The sequence below is a fragment of the Lissotriton vulgaris genome, chromosome 6 (genome assembly GCF_964263255.1).
Source record: "Lissotriton vulgaris chromosome 6, aLisVul1.2, whole genome shotgun sequence".
NCBI classification, from domain to species: Eukaryota; Metazoa; Chordata; class Amphibia; order Caudata; family Salamandridae; genus Lissotriton; species Lissotriton vulgaris.
In genome coordinates, this window is record NC_141694.1 from 1,074,840,482 (window position 1) to 1,074,859,779 (window position 19,298).

Here is a 19,298-nt window from a genome sequence, read left to right on the forward strand (position 1 = left end):
CTGAAGCGTGGGGCTGGCCATCTTGGAAAGACCACGAGGCGCTGACCGTGCAGCTCCCGAGGCTCCCTCGAAGCTGTGCATTGGGGTTTGAGAAGCCCCAGCCCTGAGCCACTCTTGCACCGAAGCTCAGCCCTCTACACTCACCGAGTGCGGCGTGGGGCCCTTCTGCATCTTTTGGCTCAACGCTTTGGTCCGGTCGCTTGCCCGTTGGCTAGCGGCCCCAGTACCGACGAACCTTTTGAATTTGCTCTGCCAGTCCGGTTGCTCTGGACTGGCCCTCGCTCCCCTGAAAAGGAGCACCCCCTCTGACCTTGCTGGTCTGAGTAAGGAGCGATCTTCGAATCCTGCGTGGGTTGCGCTTGCCAAGGTTTGTTTGCTCCAATTGGAAGCAGACACCGCCGACAGCGAGAGCCTTCGCGGGACAGCTCGTGATCCACTCCTGGACATCCTCGGTGCCCCAGAGTCCACGTGGCAGCGGAGACAAGCTTCTCGACAACCACCTGATTGCGCCCGACATTGCCTGGTTCCTTCCTGGTCACTGCTGAGTGACCCAGACTCTGTCCCCTCTGCTTTCAGGTACTCTACATCTTCGATCCACCCTTGGATCACACCGGACACTTCTCTTCTGGCCGCCTGCAGCATCTTCATCTTCAGGCACCATCGACCTGCGTGACGAAACCCGACACTACTTTGCACCCCTGCACCCACTTCCTGTGGGTGAGGTAACTCATGAACGCCGGTGCTCCTGTACTGGTATACACCTCTAGTGTCTAAGTTTAAAGTTTGGTCCTTCTAGGTCAGTCGGAAGACTCTTAAAACAGTAACTCGATAACTTTTACGCACCATTGACTTTGCATTGGTGCATGTGTGAGCTTTAAGCGCTGCACCCGATTCCCGCGGGCTTTTCCCGACTTCAGCATTGCTAGTCCCGACTGCTCCCAGCGATTCCCCAGGCCCTAGGCCTGACCACTGTTCGATTAGTGATACTTATACCACTATTTTAGGATATGGTTTGAGTGGCCCCTGGGCCTCATCCATAATTGTGCAACTTTTATATGTTTAACTGTGCTTTTGTTTAAACGCTTGTGCCTCTGCACTCATAAAGAGTACAGAGGATTATTCTAGTAATAAATACCTATATGTTTATAATATATAACTTGTGTGGTGTCCTTTCATTTGATATTACAGGATTGTGATTGGTAAAACAGCTCGCTTAACACGACCTCTTGAGTTAAGCCTTTAATGCTGCTTAGTCTATGCTACCCTTAGGATAGCTTGTCTATAAGGTTGACTTACAACCAACACCATAAGGGATTGTTTGGACTGATACAAGGTGCCCCCAGAATTGGAGACATTATATATCAGGCCAACTTCTCACAGGAATCCCTTCTCAGACACTATGATTTGCATGTAAGCAAAGCTGTGAATGTTGGGTAGAAACAATATTTGATGGATTGTTGAGCAGGCTCCCTTGGATGTTGAAGGCAAGCAAGGCCCTTAGACACATGTAGATGTTTTAAAAAGTTCCATTCATTCATCCATCCCTCCATCCATTCACTTCTGCATTCACCAGTCCTCGTACTGAAGCAGCCATTTGTCTATGCAGTCACACATCTCTTTATTCATCGCTGCACTCAGTCCTTTATCCGTTTATTCACTTATTTTTGCATTTATTCAGCCACACCTTCAGGCAGTTTCACTTATTAGTCTAGCTTATTGTGCTTGACAATGTGTCTTTTTAAAGCGGATTCCTATGCCAATTAAATTGTGAATAGGGCTTTATTTATATTTTACTTTGCTTCAGTGCATTGCCATATTCCACATGCCTGTGTATTAAATAAGACCATTTTGCTTTGCAGATTCACCTTTTTTGAACTTTCCAAACGTGGATTGTGAGCCTCGCGGATCTCCAGCCTGTGAATCTCTACTTGCACTCAACACTGAAAAGATTCTGGTATTTTTTCCGCCTTTTCTTTTTGAGGTCATAACCTGTGATGAATATAAGCAATGCAAACTTCTTGCTTATAGTTATAGACAAAATCGATGTAAAATCTTGAGTTCAGTGTCAGCTATATTAGTTAACTAATTGCATGTATGTACATGGAGATGCCAGATTTTTTTGTGTTGTTTTACCATATTCCAACTTGTGTATGTATCCATGACCAGCAGACATGTGTGACAATGAAGTCTGCTCCTGTTCGCTCCATGCAGTGTGTTCCCCACGTGCCCCCCAAAATGCATTTTGTTTGTGTTTGTTGTCTGCTATTATACTGCTGCTCGTAGCCTGCCTCGTGTCCTAAAAATATCAGTGTTACCTACCCCCACCCTTTACATTGAGCCTCATGTACCACAACCATGTTTGTCACTCCCACTTTCTGGTGCCTTCGAGATCCTAATTGACACAAGTGGCATTTTCCTAAACTGCTTACCCACAGCCTTTATAAGTACGCCTGACAATTGCCCAACAGATGTATGGTATATGTTGGCTGCGTTTGCTCTATGTACAGAGTTCAGTCTCGATTTGTTCTGTAGGGTATATGGGAGTGCATGTTCTTTGAATGTTTTACTGGAACATTCCAGGATTAGGTATTTGATAGACAGGCTGTTTCATAGTTCTTGCCTTAAGAAGTCGGTTTCATTTGTGCATTGTATATGTTACATTCATGATTGAAACCTAGTTCACACCTCACAGCACCTCTTCCTCTCTTCACATTTTTTGTGCACAGGGATTAACCTAAAGCACCTAGAAATAATAACTGCCAGAAGTACTTGTGTAATAGGTGTTAATTAGAAGGACTTAAGTCTGCCTCAGTTCTTCTTAACTCTCTCCAGGTTATCAAGTCAGAAATGCTCTTCCGTGCAATTTTCATGACTGCATCTTATCACCTTAAAATTATTTTATGCCGCCTTCTAGATACATTCAGATCCTACGTTAATTGATTTCCCACATTTGTGTGTCATGATTGATCTCGGCCATTTAGATTATCATGGGAGGTTTTAGTATTTTGCTTGATGCTTTTGAGTAGAATGACACAATGTCCAAAATCTCTCCACCTATACTGTTTCTTCTTCTTGTTTATACATTAATTACTATTTATTGACAAATATTTTTTGCCTCAAATATTTTTGACTAGGAAGCCTTAGTTGAACGAATCTCTGAATCAAGAACATTTGTGTAACATTTAAATTATAATGAAATGAGACCTTTCTAGAATATCGGGATTCATGGCTGGTTTAAAGCTCGCTCGGTCCTAGTGTCTTAAATAATTGGGTGAGAAACGATTTGAAGTTAAAGAGCTTGGATGAAGATTTGAGGTGGTTTGCCTCTGCCTTCATTGTTGCACATTTTATATACCTGTATGAAGTTCCTGCTCTTCTAGTATATATAGTATACTGAAATATATGAAAGCCAGTAAGAATGTGGTCTGAACTTAGTGTGCAGGGAGATGTAGAAAGCTAATGGAAGAGACAATTGTTTTGGTACTCGTCTAGCTCTCGCAAATGTAATGAAGTGTTGTATAATTCTCATATATTTTATGATGCTCATAATAAACCTCGGAATCAGTTTCCATGACTTGTCAAGTACTAATACTTTTATCAAGTTCCACTTCTTTATAATTTGATATGGGACTCTTTTAAGTCAAAATACACATTTTTAAATAGTATTTCAGAGTTTTAAATTGTCTATCTTAATATTTACATTCCTTATATATATGTTAGTACTAATAAAAGGCAAATACGCCAATTTTGCTGCCTGCTTTAGCAGTTGGCGGTGCCTGTAGGTGTGTGATGAAGATTTCATTTCTTGTGACATTCGGTTGTAGGTTACTTTTACTCGTCCATTCTTTCAGCAGAAGAGAGCTTTCAATGTGTTGGCAGACTACCTCCTGGCCTCTGGCCAACTGCATTAGTCTATGTTTTTTTGTGCCAGCTGCAAGTCCTAACCTTCGGTTTGCTGTATAAGTGTACCTGCAGGAGCTCAGAACTTGTCCCTTGTGATGTGGAGCTTTTCCTCCATGTTTGTAGAGTGACTGAGGTCTGCTCTTGTCCCAGTGCCCATTTAAAAAAGAATGAGAACTATATTCGTGCCTCCGGGTGTAGAGATGCTAGAATGGTACCGTTGCTACGCAATATGCTTACCGTCTGTTTGTTTGGTAGAAACGATGCACCTTAAACGACTCCATGCTACACTTGGACGACCTTCTTACCACAATCTAATGGGGCTCTTAGTGAATTCACTACAGGTATCCTGTATTGTATTGTATTGTATTGAACGGTATTGCAACATTTATATACCATTCACATATGTGTTTGGAAATGTGCTGTCTTAGTTATGATGCTATGTGGGAAGAGCTTCCCTGTTGTGCATGATGGCCATCGAGGTGTGGTTATCGTGGTATAGGGCGCAGTGCTTAGAAATGTGGTGAATGAAGGTGTATGAGAGAGTGTGGAATTTATGGTTTTCAGTAAGCTGACTGCTTTTAGCAGCTGTGCAGGTATTTCTGTGGTATTCTTGAGATCATAGTCCACTTAGATGGTTACTTCACAAAGTCTATTCTGAGATATTTTGTTTATAGTTCATTGTACTGAGCAGGCATAGGTTGGAGGGAGACATGGGGGAAAGATGTGCTGGAATAGACTTTGATAATATCATTCTATATCTGATTGTCATTGTAAGGTGTCAGGAATAAGTCATTGTGTGTAGCTTGTCAGAATCTACTGTGGTGGAGTACATTAAAGTCCACCACTGTCCAGCAGGATGTGGAAGATTGCTTCAGTTATTCCATGGCTTGCTAATGGTGACTTCAATAGCAGATTCCTCACCTTTTGAATTTTCCCCAGGCGTTGGACTGGATCCGACACGTGGTGGTGTGTCGGCTGCCCACCAACATCGTACCGCTTGGGAAATGACATGCGGAGCCTATATAGGCACTACTACAGCACACTGTCATTTCCACGCCACCGGTCGTAGGTTCTGGAGCTCTCTAGATTATCTCTCAGAGACACTTACCTTGATATTTTCTCCAAATGTTCTGTAGGGACTGTCACAAACAATAGTCTGTGATCGATCCCTATCAGGTGTGCCTGTGGTGTCTTGGGTCTGGTTACAACTCCAAGTCCTTCAGTGACTGCGCTTCGATGAACAAAGGCCTCCTGTAACTACAAGCAGAAACTTGACATCGCCAAGCATAAGAAGCTTCCACAACAAGACCGCTCCAAGGTGCACTCCAAGTTCAAGGTTGGGTCCTGGTCCTACTCCTGGAGCCACTGAAACCGCTCCTAAAGTCAGTCTTCATTGCATTCCAGATAGTCCTGCAAATCCCCACCTACGACGCCATGGTCCATGCCAGGAGCTAGAACTTCGATCCCAGTACCAAATCCATTGACGCTGGATGAGGATGTACCCCTAGTCCTGACTCTGAATCTACGCCTGTCCGACTTATACCAAAGTTGCACCCGATTACAATTGAAGCTCAGCTCCCTCCACTTGATCTGCCACCTACACATGGGACACCGCACACTCTACACTCAATTTCGACATGGACTCGGACAGTGATTACGACGCAAGGGATGAGTTTACTCAACCCTACCAAGATGACAGTTTGTATGATAACTTGCTGGAGACTAGTGGTCTTGATACCTTCCCTGAAACAGCCCTTCTCCCGCCCTTTGCACCATCCACAGAGGAATATGCTTCCTATGGCATGGTAATGCAAAGTCCTTATCCCAACTCCTCAATCTTGGAGGTCAAAACTAACATTGACAGAAGTTCTCCAGCCTGGGCAGACATTTTCTGTGCTCCTTTTACCATTTAATGAGGCACTAATGGATACCTTAGTGGGGCTTGGGCCAAACCTTGCTCCAGCCTTCCAGTTAACAGACAAATTGCGAGATGCTATCGCATGTCCATCCGGGTCGTAGACCCCGTATTAATAAAAAACGGCCATTGAAGCGGTTCACTATCTGCCCCTGTATTGAGTCCTGAAGCGTACGCGCAATAACACTGAGTGTTTTCTCAATAATGAATGTGAAAAACGGTAAGGTAATCCATGTCAGCAGTATTATTACTATCTGTTTCACATGTGTTACTTTTGCGTTCCCTATGAGGTTTCACTGCTTCCAGGATGATGTGTTTCTGTATTTATTTCTTTTAGCATATTGCTCTTGTATAGGTCATTCCTTGACCTTAGTGTCCTCCAGATGTTTTTAATTGGCCACAATTGAGAGCTATAGAGTTGAGGCTGAACTCAGTAAGAATTTCTCACCGTGCCTGCCAGTGGGTCAGAAAGTTGTTCATAATGGACGGTCATCCAATCCTTGGCCTCTCTGGAGACCCAACAGTACAATGAACATGCATTATAGTTGCAATTCGGATTCTGTTCAAAAGTGTGTGAAGGAGGTTCACAGTTGTCAAAGTATTGACAAGGTGAAAGTAAAAGAAAATCTAGTGCCTACAGGTGAGTGGGTGCATTGTACAGGGCCTGCCAGTGGGCCAGAAAGGTGTTCAGAATGGACAATCATCCAATCCTTGGACTTTCTGGAGACCCAACAGTACAATGAACATGTATTCTAGTTGCAATTCTGATTCTGTTCAAATGTGTGTGAAGGAGGTTCACAGTTGTCAAAATATGACAAGGGGAAAGTAAACGAAAATCTAGTGCCTACAGGTGAGTGGGTACATTGTATGTTTGGGGGTAGTGAAGTGGAGGTGCAAGGAAGTGCCTTTAGGAGAGAGTGAAAAGAGAGTGCTGAAGAGCAACGATATGAAATGTAACACGTAAATTGAGATGTGGAGAGAAAAAGAGTGCACATTTAACATTGAGTGAACATAAGAGGAGTGATTGAGACTCCTCACGCCTCATTAATCTTTAATTCATAATTAAAATGTTTTCAGTATTAATTATTTACAGCAAAGTCATTGACAAAACCAATAGTCATGGCTGGATTTGGGTGTGTTAGTTGTGTTATAGATCTGGATGCAATAAAAGCTCAGAGAGGCACGACCATACCAGTCGTGTGGCACACCTTGGAAATCACAGAAATTTGGTTCGCATATTGAAGCCAAACCCTTAATTACATAGGCCACGCCCCTTTAACCCGTTCAGCGCGGCGCAAATTCCTGCGCTGTGCTGAACGTTCCATTGGGCCTATGGAACCATGACGCAACCGTTCCGTCATGAGCACAGGCCAACCGACGCTCATGACGGAACCGTTACGTCATGAGCATGGAAGGGGTTAAAAGACCTCCCCCCCCCACTTTTTTCATCCCACTTAAATCCCTGGTTCCAGACAAGTTCTCGATACATTGTGGCTTGAACACCACTGGTTGCATCAAGCGAGCCACTGCCTCCAGTGTTGCCATTTGCCACCATGCTTGACTGCGATTAACGGGTTACCAGGCGATGTTCTGTCCTCACTTATGGACAAGCCTTCAACAGGACTCCCCTGGTTGAGGACAAGGCTGATTTTGCTTTGAAGGGAGTAAATGAGAGCCGAGCTACTGCACTCTATCTGGGCTTATCAGCCTTCATCTAGCCAACAGCACCAACCTTACCTCTGCTCTTGTGAATTCGGTAGAGCTGTCCTATACCACCAGCCTACCTAACCTCCTAATGGAACCCAGTACCCTCCCGGTTTAGGCTATGGTGTCTGCCGCCAATCGTCCTGGTGTGAGATTTAGAAAAATTAGTGGCAAGGTCAAGTGAATCCATAAAAATTTTAAAAGCATTTAAACGTTTTTGAAGATCTATGGCAGTCCTGGCAAACCACACTGCATCGTCTGCATACAAAAGTACGGGAATTAGTTAAGAGCCAGCTCTCGGGATTTCTTAACTGCTAGCTGTAAGAGAGTCCCCTAATGTGTTAATGTAAAGCTTAAACAGCAAGGGGGCAGAATACACCCCTGCCGGACCCTTCTCTTGACTTCCCAGTAAGCTGACACGCCACCATCCTCATTGTATCTCACCGCCGCGGTGGCGTTATTATGTATGGAATGTAAAAAAAAGCCACCAAATCTGCAAGACCCAGATCCAAAAGGATCGATCACAGTTTGGATCTGTTAACGCGGTCGAACAACAATGTTAAGTCCATAAATGCCATATTCAAGATTCCCTTCTTCGCTATTGTGTATTTTCCCACCACCAAGTGCAGGTTAATACATTGGCCTAGCGTCCCATTACCTTGACTAAAGCCATACTGCAGGTCAGAAATTACATTAAAATTCTCTAACGAAAAGGTTAGGCAGTCCAAATTCACTTTGCCCATAATTGTAGCGGCCGAATGTAAAAGAGAAATAGGTCTATAACACGCAGGGTCGTCCCTCGAACCATTTGTTAAAATAGGTATGACAATTACCTTAGCCCAAGAGGGGTGAAACCACACATCATAAGGATCGTTTGGACTGGTGCAAGGTACCCCATTTAATTAGTGGACAGCATATACCAGGCCAACTTCTCACACTGTGCATTCCACTTGTGCACATTTAAGGACCTCTGTGCCCCAGATCGATAGGGGGGGAGGCAGACTTCACTTAATCGCCATTGCCCGCTTGGCCAGAAGAAGTGAAAGGTCGATGAAGCAGGTCATAGCTTTACCTGTTTTAGGGTGGGGGAACAGGCCCAGTAGGCATTGCCAGGCTGTCTTGAGCCACTCCCTGCCTGTGGCCGGTATGTCCAGGACATGTGGATTATGTCGCTCGACCTCGAGCAAGATTGCAAAGTACCAGACCACAAAGCACTCGGTGTCAGGAGGCTGGAGTTCTTTGGTGCAAATACTGCTCTGGGTCAGGACTACACGGAGTCCAATGCACACGGGTTTCGGGTTATGCAGTCCCCACAAGGGATACTGGCCTCAAACTTGCTGAGAGGGCAGATCGACCTCCGGGACCTTTGAAAACCCACCTGCTAAGTTGCTGAAATCTTCTGAGTCCTCAGGAGCAGCAGACCGGTCAGTTGCGTTAAGGTGCCTGCAGTTGCAGGGGAGTGACTCCTTCACTCCAAGGGAGATTCTTCAGTTGTCCTTGGTGCACCACACGTCCTGCACGGAGCCTGTATGGAGAAAGGGTACATACAAAGCTTTGAACAGAGAGGAAGACGAAGTCGGGCCCAGTAGAAGTCCAGCGAAGTACAGAGTGTCCAGACGGTTGAAGGTCAGTGGTTTCTTCTTGTAGAACCTTGTCCACGTAAAATATAACGTCTTATAGCCAGGTAAGCCCTTTTGTTCCCATGGGAGAGGCTTGGACCGATTCGGGGACCCTCCTAGGGGAGGGTCAGGGCAAAGGGGTGGTTGCACCCATGTCCTTTGTCCAGTTTTGCGCCAGAGCAGGAGCCAATGACTCCCAGAACTGGTTTGAGATGAACAATGCACAGGGACACCAAATAGTCCCCTAGTGCAGACTTTCAGGTACTCTGAGTGCCCCCTCCCAGCCCCAATACACTAAATCCTGTCTGGGAGGTGGTCACACCTCCCTGTGACAGGATGTCTATTGTGCTGCCTTTCTCTACTCGAGCTTGGCTCAGCAGCAGGAGGGCAGAAATGTGTCTGGTCGGCAGCATCCATTTTGTGCTGTTCTGGTCGAGAAGGCTGGCACCCGATAGACCATTGACCCCACAAAGCTTGCTTCTGAAGGGTGGAATCATCTCTCCCACACTGGTTACCGGTGTGGAAGTATGATTCCAAGGTGTTTGATACCAAACACGATCTGTTTCTATGCAGCTGTTTTCGAGATAGCATTTACCGCAAGGTTCTATGCTCCTCTACCTATATGTCTGGCTGAGTCACAGACAACCTGGAAGAAGGTCTCCGAAGGCTGTAGAGGGGCACTGCTCTTGCAGGGGCACCCTCTCACTAAAAACCCAGCACCCTGCCTTCAGGATTGATAAGGCCTGTTATAGGGGTGGCTTTTGAGTTTTAAGTGTAGTGACCTATAGATATAACCTGTATCTATCATAAGTGGTGCAAGTACCATCATACACAGGTTGCAGTAGCAGACCTGTATTTCCATTTAGCATGGCCTCTCATGGGTGGCATGATACATGTTTCAGCTCATGGGAGGCCTCTGGGTACCAATGCCCTGGGTACATGGTTACCTTATACTAGGGACTTATAAGGGTACCCCAGTATCCAATCTGGAGTGTACCAAAGTACATGTGTAACAATGTAAAGGAGAAAGCAGATTGACTGGGGCCCTGATTAGCAGGATCCCAGTCAGACTAGTCAAAAACAGTGAAACATCAAGCAAAAATTGGGGGTAACCATAAGAAGCAGATCCTACTTTCCTACACACAGCACAGATATTGTGAACATTTCCCATTGCAACTTGTTGGGACACAATCGTACACAACTTTACGACCTAGACCGGTGGAGAGAGGATGGAGAGAAAGGGAGGGAGGAAGGGGGGGGGGGGAGAGGGAGGGACAGAGAGGGAGGGACAGAGAAGGAGGGAGAGGGAGAGAGATAGTTCTTGCTTATATTCCTGTCTGTAGAATGGAGAACAAGCCAATTAATTGAGGAATATGTAGGAGCAATTCTGTTTACTTGATTAGCATGGTGCTGCTAAATAGTTTCTTTCTGAGCACAGCTGTTTTGTAGATGGTATGCACTTTCGGTTGACTCAAAATGAGTACGTTTATAAGCCTTACCCTGCCCTCTCTCTGTCTCTAATTGCAGGTTCAGAAATTTTAATGACTGATACAGAGATCTCACACTTTATTGGGCCCATTTTCTAAAGGCTGATCCATCCTGTTGCTAAAAAACCCACATCTTGTTCAGCGATGCTAGGGTTCTGTTGTCAAAAATCTGTAAATTTTTCAGTTTCACCCCACTGCTCATATGATAGAACTTTTAAAATATTTTGGTTGTGCTGAAAGATTTTTAAATATTGCCAGCGGTGTTGGCTGTCAATATTTTTTTTGATCGCCTTTAAGTCACTGCAGCAATGGACTAACAGTGTATTAGCTTCTATACTTTTTGAACGCCATTCCTGCTTTTATTGTATTATATTGTTTTGATCTTAAGTAATCAAACATATATCTTTATTGTTAATGTTAGAAGGAAAATGTAACTTTTCCTTTGGAACACCGGAGTTCTAATAACCACTGCACCCAAAATTTGAGACCCTGGGGAGCCAGCCTTGTTTTAAAGTACGTACTACCGTTCATAATTCTATGTCCGGACCGGAGGCTCCGATTATGCTTAGTCTTTCTCCACTTTATTAGCATTAGAAACTTATAGCAGCCAGAAAGATGCATTTGTAAATCTTGGATTGTAAAAAAAAGACGACATATCATCAAAGAAAAAAACATCAACTCCCATAATACCCAGGGAGGTATCTAGGAACATAGTCCTTCCATTGTGTCCATAACCTTAGCCAATACATAGGCCTTCCACTCTGTCCCCCGCATTCTTCGCTGCTTGGCAGCCAGTTAAGTCCACATTTTTTCCCTTGCTTGTGATTTACTGTTTTTTTCTGGACAGTTTCTCACTATTATATGCTTATTGGTGGCTCCCCTGTGTTGTTATACTCGTTGCGTTATTTGTGGACTGTGATTTCACTTAACTGCGCTGTTATATTCTTTTTCCAGATTCCAAATCGGCCGCAGGAGCTTACACGGCTGGCACAATTCCACTGTGGTGCTTTGGTGGCCCGCTAGGGAGATTCACTTGTCTCGTTGGTTGCGCATTCAATCAATCAATCAATCAAAAAAATTTGTATAGCGCGCTACTCACCCAGTAGGGTTTCAAGGCGCTGGGAGGGGGGGGGGGGTCCGTTACTGCGGTCCTCGGAGGTGAAGCCATGCTGCAGTCAGCGATTCTGTGAGCCTTGTCCCCCGATGCCTCTCACCTTATGCCTGGATTCACGGGTCAATATTTCCCTGCTTTTGGGAGGGGGCGTGGCCAACCGGGCAGCGAGATGGCCGCTCTGTGAGTGAGCTCCGCCGGCTGCACAAAATATTCCTGAATTAATCCTGCTTCATGATCTCGAGGGGCCCTGTTCTGCACGCGGATTGGCGGCGGACACCCAGCTGATCCTTCGTCCAAAATTTGAGGTGCACCGGACGCCGAGAGACGAAGCTGTGGCCTTGGACGATCTGGCCCGGCTGCGCGACCTCGGAGGCCCACTGCTGCTGAGCCTGCTCCGGGCGTCACTGCCAACTACAGCCTGGGGATCAGGGGGCCTCCTGGTGCCCTCTGAGTGGCGACGTGCGGGCCCCCATAAAGACACGCCGCTTCTCCGGGCTGCACCGGTGAGTCTCTGCTTCACTGGGGAGGCGATTTGCAGCTCGGCTGGCCCAGCACGCACGAGTGATCTGGCTCTGGTCTCCCGAGGGCGGACATCGGCGGGGCACCTGAGGCGGGTCCGCCATTTTGCCTGGAGGATTGGCGCTCGTCAGGAGGCGGCACACGGACTCGACCTGAGGGCCAGGGCCTGGGATTGACCCCCACACACGTCAAGAGAACGGTGCAGGACGGCCCTGCAAGGGAGAGCGTCTGCCTGCTTGAGCCCCTCACGCTCGAACACTGGGGCTACTGCTGGAGTCTTAGATTTGCATAGCAAGACACTGTGAGTACCCACATCTGCGGCAATACACTAGCGCCTACGACCGCCCGCTGTCTGGTGGGGTTCCTCCGATCCTCCACAGCGCTCTTGTGCATGCCGCTATCGGGCTGCTCTGGCGCGCAAAGCCTTTGGAGGATCCGCCATTTTGGGATAGCGCAGCGCGCTGGGCTGACCACTTACTGCAGTTCGGTCCTCCCTGACAACCCAAGCCGCCCTACGAGAACACACGAACGAAGACCGTGCGGCTTGTCTGTGCTGTATGCACGTAGCCCCCCAGGCTCTGCTAGTGCTAGTGAGTTGCCTTGTTTGACATTGCGGATAGACCCATGCGGCCTTCTGAATTGTGCGCCCCGCTACGTGACACACTTCCAGATCCAAGATGAGAGGGAAGAATGACGCGAGGCAGCCCAAGCTCAATTTTGAACAAAAGCGCCAGGCTAAGCAAAACGCGGCTGATCAGGATAAAGATGAGTCTTCCTCGCAAGGGGCTGTCGCAGACATTGACTTTGGTGCACTGATGATGGAAGTCAGATCGAGCCTGAAAAGCATAGACACCAAATTGGATGCCATGTCCTCGCAGTTGGAATCGGTTAAGACCAAGGTGGACGCACACGAAACTAGGTTGGACTGCCTGGAAAATAGGCACACTGAGTGCTGTGAGTTCCAACAACACGCCAAACAACACATCACAAACATTGAAAAGGAATTGGAGTCCCTGCGAGCTAAGACAGACGATTTGGAGGCACGTTCCCGGAGATCAAACATTCGCATCTCGGGAATTCCGGAGGCGGCGAACACTGGCAGAATGGAGGTGTTTGTGGCGGACCTCCTGCACGAACTCTTCGATCCGGACCTCTCACAGGTATTTACGGTCGAAAGGGCGCATAGATCACTTGGAAAGAAGCCGCCGGTGGGCGCATCGCCACGGCCTATTCTTGCTAAACTTCTGAATTTCCAGGACAGAGACCTCATCCTACGCCTTGCTAGGGAGAAGGGTAAGATCACACACAAAGGAAATAATATCTCCTTCTACCCTGACTTTACCCCCCTGGTGCAGGCTGCCCGAAAGGAATTCATGCCGGCCAAGAGACTGTTACTGCAAGCGGGTGTCCAATATTCTCTCTTGTATCCTGCAAAACTGAAGGTAGTACATGAGAGCACCACGCACTTCTTTACAGATGCACAATCTGCACTAAAGTTTGCAAAACACATTTGCGGTCCCGGGGCGAGACGGAAATCGCCGAGACTGGGGGATGAATCCGAACAGCTCAGTGATAATGATTGAATATGTTGTTATGCACACTGTGGTACCATCTATTTGAATCTTTCACACTTTGCTTAAATGGTCCGTTCCCCCCGCACTTTCTGTTGCTTTGCTGGCCTTGATTTGGGTTGGGGATGAGGACTGAGGGGTGGCCCTCTTACGTATATGAGGCTGCTGGTTCACAACACATTCCTTATGTTCTGCTGGGGTGGCGGTGGTCGACCCTGCGGCGGGGTAACCTTTTGAGTTGTGGAGGTTCCCATTTGAGTGCAGCCACCCTGTGCAAACAGGGGTGTATGACGGGAGCACCACGCCCCCATGGGGTGTCTCCCACTGTTTCTGTTCCTAGTTTGCCTACGCGCTATGCGTGTCTTTGAGAGGGATTTATCACAACCTGATTGGGGGGTTGGTGAGGGTGGGGGGCGGTGGGGGGAGTTGGGATGTTTGATAATTACTGAGGGTTGGTGCGATAGAGGATGCTGTACAACAAATAATATGTACGTGATATTGCTGTGCTCAAACTGGGTTGGTTTGTCCGGGGGCACTGTGGCAGGCAGGGGACCGGGACTTGTGGATTTGAAAGAGATACGAAATGGGAGGCGTGAAGTTGTGGACATGGAACATTAGGGGTCTTGGGGACTACAAAAAGGCCAGGCTGATGCATGGGATGCTTGCTAGACATAATGTGGATATATGTTTTATTCAGGAGACACACATCAACTCCACTCCTTCGCCTAGATTAAAACACTCTAGATGGTCACAAGTGTACTCTGCTATCTATTCCAACTACGCTAGGGGTGTGGCGATACTTATCCGCAGGGGCCTAGACTGGAGGGAACATGACATTATACTGGATAAGGAGGGGAGATCCGTCATTGCACATGGCTCACTACAAGGCAGGCCGCTAGTACTTGAGGCTATCTACGGCCCGAATGTAGATGACCCGGAATTTTTCCGGAATGTTTGGGCTCAGATCATGCTGCTAGATTGTTCACAGATTGTCTTGGGGGGTGATTTCAATGTGGTACTTAATGACAAATTGGATCGCAGAGGCGCGGGTAAACCCACACATGCTAGAGCTCGCCAGGCGATTCTTGATGTAATGGATGAGGGTCTGTTGTCGGATGTGTGGAGATCTAGACATCCAGAGGACACTGTGGGAACATGCATAACGAGCCACCATGCGGCCTGGTCCCGCCTAGACTATTGGCTTGTGTCTCCTGACGTGGCATCGTGGGCGGTAGAGGTGGACATACAGGCCAGATCACTCTCAGACCATGCCCCCTGCCTGTTGGAGTTGAGGGTACCCGATGCCCCTAAGAGAGCATTTTCCTGGCGCCTGCCCCCCCATGCACTCACTGACTCTGCCTTCACTGAAGAAATTAGAACAGATATTGTGAAATATTTTGAAGAAAACGAGGGCTCGGCATCCACCGAGGCTATAGTATGGGACGCATTCAAGGCGGTAATTCGAGGCCAGTGTATCTCTAGACAGGCCGGGGTGTTGCGGGCTATACGTCATACTCTGAATCAGCTTGAGCGAGAGTTAAAAGAGCTAGACCTGGCCTTCTGCCGGGACCCCTCACCAGAGTTAGCAGGTCAGATGAAATCCAAACTGATCGCCTTTAATGAGGAAGCAGAACGGGAGGTTAAATTCCTGGGAAAACAGGCAGAGGCCCGCAGGTACGGGGAAGGGGACAGGCCGAGCAGAACCCTGGCAAGACTGATTTCTCCTCACTCGCAATCACACTACATACACGCCATCAAGAACAGTGAGGGGACACTTGTTGTAGGTCAGGAAGCTGTGCTTGACACATTTGCCGAGTTTTACAAGTCCCTATACACCACTAGACAGCCCACAATCCCAGCTTCCCTGGAAAGCTTCCTAGACTCCATTGCCATTGTTTGGTTCAATGATTTCCACCGCCGTTATATGGATGTCCCTGTAACTGTCCAGGATATAGCCCAGGTAATTAAGAGCATGCCTGCGAACAAAGCCCCGGGCCCGGATGGTCTGACGACAGCCTTTTACAAGGCATATGCCGAAGAGTTGGCCCCCAAACTTCACTCTGTCTTTGCTGAGGCCCTGGAGTTGGAGTCCCTACCGGACTCGATGCGCGAGGCCTTAATCATAACTTTGCTGAAACCAGACAAAGACTGCCAGGTCCTCGACTCATACCGACCCCTTTCCCTGATAAATGTTGATGTCAAGATCTATGCAAAAATCATTGCGGACAGACTGCAGCCCTTGTTGCCGATGGTGGCACTCCCAGATCAGTCGGGGTTTATACCTGGCCGAGCCACGTCACACAATCTCAGGACAATATTTTCCATTTTGCACTACTTGCATCCCTCTATACAGGCCGCAGTCATTTTCTTGGACGCCACTAAAGCGTTCGATTCGCTTGAATGGCCCTACCTGTTTAGGATTCTAGGAAGGATGGGCTTCAGCCCAATCTTCATAAATTTGATCAAGTTGCTGTACGATGCACCCAGGGCACGAGTAAGCGTGAATGGGCTTATATCCCAGCCATTTGCCATATCTCGCGGGACCAGGCAGGGGTGTCCTTTATCCCCGTTGCTCTTTGCTATAACCATGGAGCCCCTTGCGGCTAGAGTTCGACAGCATCATACCGCAAGAGGGATAGGCTTCAGTTCCCGTAGTCTTCTGATCTCCCTGTATGCGGATGACGTCATGCTGTACGTTATCAACCCTGCTGTAAACTTGAACCCCCTGCTACGAGAATTCGTCCGCTTTGAGGGTCTGGCTGGTGTGTCCATCAACTGGTCCAAATCTGTCGCTTTTCCATTAACTGACACCACCCGGGAATCGCCCTCTGACTACCCCCTGCGCTGGTAAACGGACGCAGTTAAATACCTGGGGATTTGGATAAGCCGCGATATACAGGATTTATGGACTCTGAATTTTGGCAGAGCAGTGGACTGGCTGGAGGAAAAGGTGGAAATCTGGAATAAGCTCCCCCTGTCTCTAGTCGCGAGAATAGCACTAGCAAAGATGGTGGTCCTCCCCATATTTTTGTATCTATTTGTAAATATTCCAATACCCTTGACGGAGCACTTCCATGCGCGTGTACGGTCGCTACTGCTGGCGCTTGTATGGGCTGGTGGCCAAGCGCGGACATCTTGGGCGTTGCTTACACTCCCACTGCGTCAGGGCGGCCTGGGAGCTCCTGACATGAAACTGCACTCACTGTGTGCGCAAGCGCAATTTCTGCACTTTTGGGCTTTTCCCACTCCCTACCAGCCACACGTTGCGGTGGAGTTGGCCGCAGTGGCCCCGTCACCGCTGAGTGTAGCGCTATATGGCAAAGTGTCTCGTCCATCGAAAGACGTGGACACTGTGGACATGCTCCGCTGGACGTGGCGCGAACTGCGAAACAGGGCGAAACTCCCCCTGCTATACGCACCAGCCATTCCTCTGCGAGGAAACCCAATGATGCCCTGCTTGCGAGATGGGGGTGGAATCATTACACTTCGGGGGCAAACCCTACACACTTTTGCTGACCTCTACCCGAACGGTACCTTCAGGGACCCGGGTTTGCGCGCGGAGGGACAACCTGAGTCATTCTCTGACCTATTCCTGTATCATTCACTTAAGGAATCCTGTAAAGCACTGTGGCCTCAGTTCCCAGAGGAACCACCGCAGCTCCTTGCGCTTCAAAACTTACTTTTGAGACCTTCTCCTAAGAAGCTTGTGTCTCGGTTATACAACTGCATGCAAGATCAATTCCCCATTACTGTGCCTTCTTCTATGCATGCGTGGAATGCTGACCTGGAGGTGCCTCTGTCGGAGGAGCAGTGGGAGTTCTGTTGCAGACAACTTACGACATTATCGCCCAATTACAGGTTGAGATTGGTGCACTTCAAATTTTTACATAGGTACTATCGCACACCACTGTCACTACATCGCATGGGTCTCAGAGATGATTCTACATGCTGGAAGTGCGGCTGCGAGAATGCCTCCTTCTTGCATGTGGCATGGGACTGCCCTAAACTAGAGGAGTATTGGTCAAGCACTTTCACTGCCATTAATCAAATACTTCACAGAACCGATGCGCCGTCTCCGCTCCTGGGGCTGCTGGGATGTGTTCAGGACACCTTACCCAAACATAGGAAGTTACATGCGTTACTGCTCCTTTATGCCAAGAGACAGGTGGCGGTGCACTGGGGTCGCCGCGCATTGCCTACATTTGATGCATGGGTAAAGGATGTGACATACAGCAACACACAGCTCGAGCACTATTGGGAAACGATGCCCACTGCTTCCCGGCCTAGGGACATCTGGGAGCCTTTCACGCAGTGGTCACGGGAACGCGCAATCTCCCCTGACTCTATGCAGTCGATAGCAGGAGAGGTCTCTGACGATATGGGTTGACATCTCTTGTCATGTAATTGTGCTCTCCTGCAGTGACAAGACCTGAGCATGACTGTAATCCATGGGCGCATGTTGGGGGCGGTGGAGCCATGCTTGTGTCTTTGTGCCTGTGAATCTAAATGCTTTGCTGTATCTCTCCCATGGCCTGGTGGCCCCCATGTATGATGTTGCTCCTCCCCTTCTTTCAAACTGTCATGGACTATCTTTCTGACGTGGTTCCTGCTGCTGCCTGCGCATCCGCTGTGCGGCACCTTGCCCGGAGGCCCGGATTCTTCAATACCAGAGACATTATGCCCGTTTGATGCTTCTCCTCTGCACCAGAGTTGGTTTTGTTGTTGTTTTTTTGGGGGGGGGGTGGAAAGGGTTTGAAGACAATGGTTGATCCGCACTGTTTGCTCTTTGAACTGTAGTGCCTATATACCTGCACTGTTGCTTCGTTTCTTCACTTCCTCCAATGGTACGTTACATGTCTATTAACCCCCAAAAATGTAAGACGCATTGATTTACTACTGTTGCATAGGCTCGCTGTCTACATACCTAAACCATGAATAATGATAATGCACTGTACACCGTTTGTTATGACACCTTGCCCATGGTGAAATTTGATCTGATAGCGGCCAGCCTCAGGGATGTCGGCGTGACGCTGTGTAACTATAACAGTCTCCAATAAACGTCTTACACCAAAAAAAGAAAAAAATATATATATATTTCCCTGCTTTTATCATTAAAGACGCCCGGCAGGGTCTGTATTGCGGGGGCTTTCCCGCGACGACGCTTTAGAGTGAGTTTAAATGCAACGTTTGCTGGCAGTTTTCAGCGCGTGGTGAGACCGCAATCCCTATCAGTTTCCCTGAGGGCTTTTTGGCACGCTGTGGGTGAGTGCAGGACTGATTGCGGTCCTTGGGGCTGCAGGGTAATTATAGCAGTCCTCCGGTCTGCCCATATTTTTTGTCTGGTTTCTCCAGCCTGTTACTTGTAGCGCATTGCGCTTTTCATAGAGGGGAATTTAAATATTTTTTTTCTTTCTTTTGCCTTTCATTCCCTATATAAACAATAATGGAGGCACAGAATGATGCTTA

At 47.8% G+C, this 19,298-nt stretch overlaps 1 protein-coding gene across 2 annotated transcripts in view; it reads left to right on the forward strand.

Moving 5' to 3' along the window:
* TTC13 (tetratricopeptide repeat domain 13) overlaps nucleotides 1-19,298 on the forward strand; it is a 1,386,998-nt gene that overhangs the window by 64,901 nt on the left and 1,302,799 nt on the right. For both annotated transcript variants that reach the window (XM_086927141.1, XM_086927142.1), the window contains exon 2: nucleotides 1,860-1,954. In XM_086927141.1, the coding sequence (XP_086783267.1) occupies nucleotides 1,860-1,954 (95 nt within the window). The remainder of the gene's footprint in view (nucleotides 1-1,859; nucleotides 1,955-19,298) is intronic.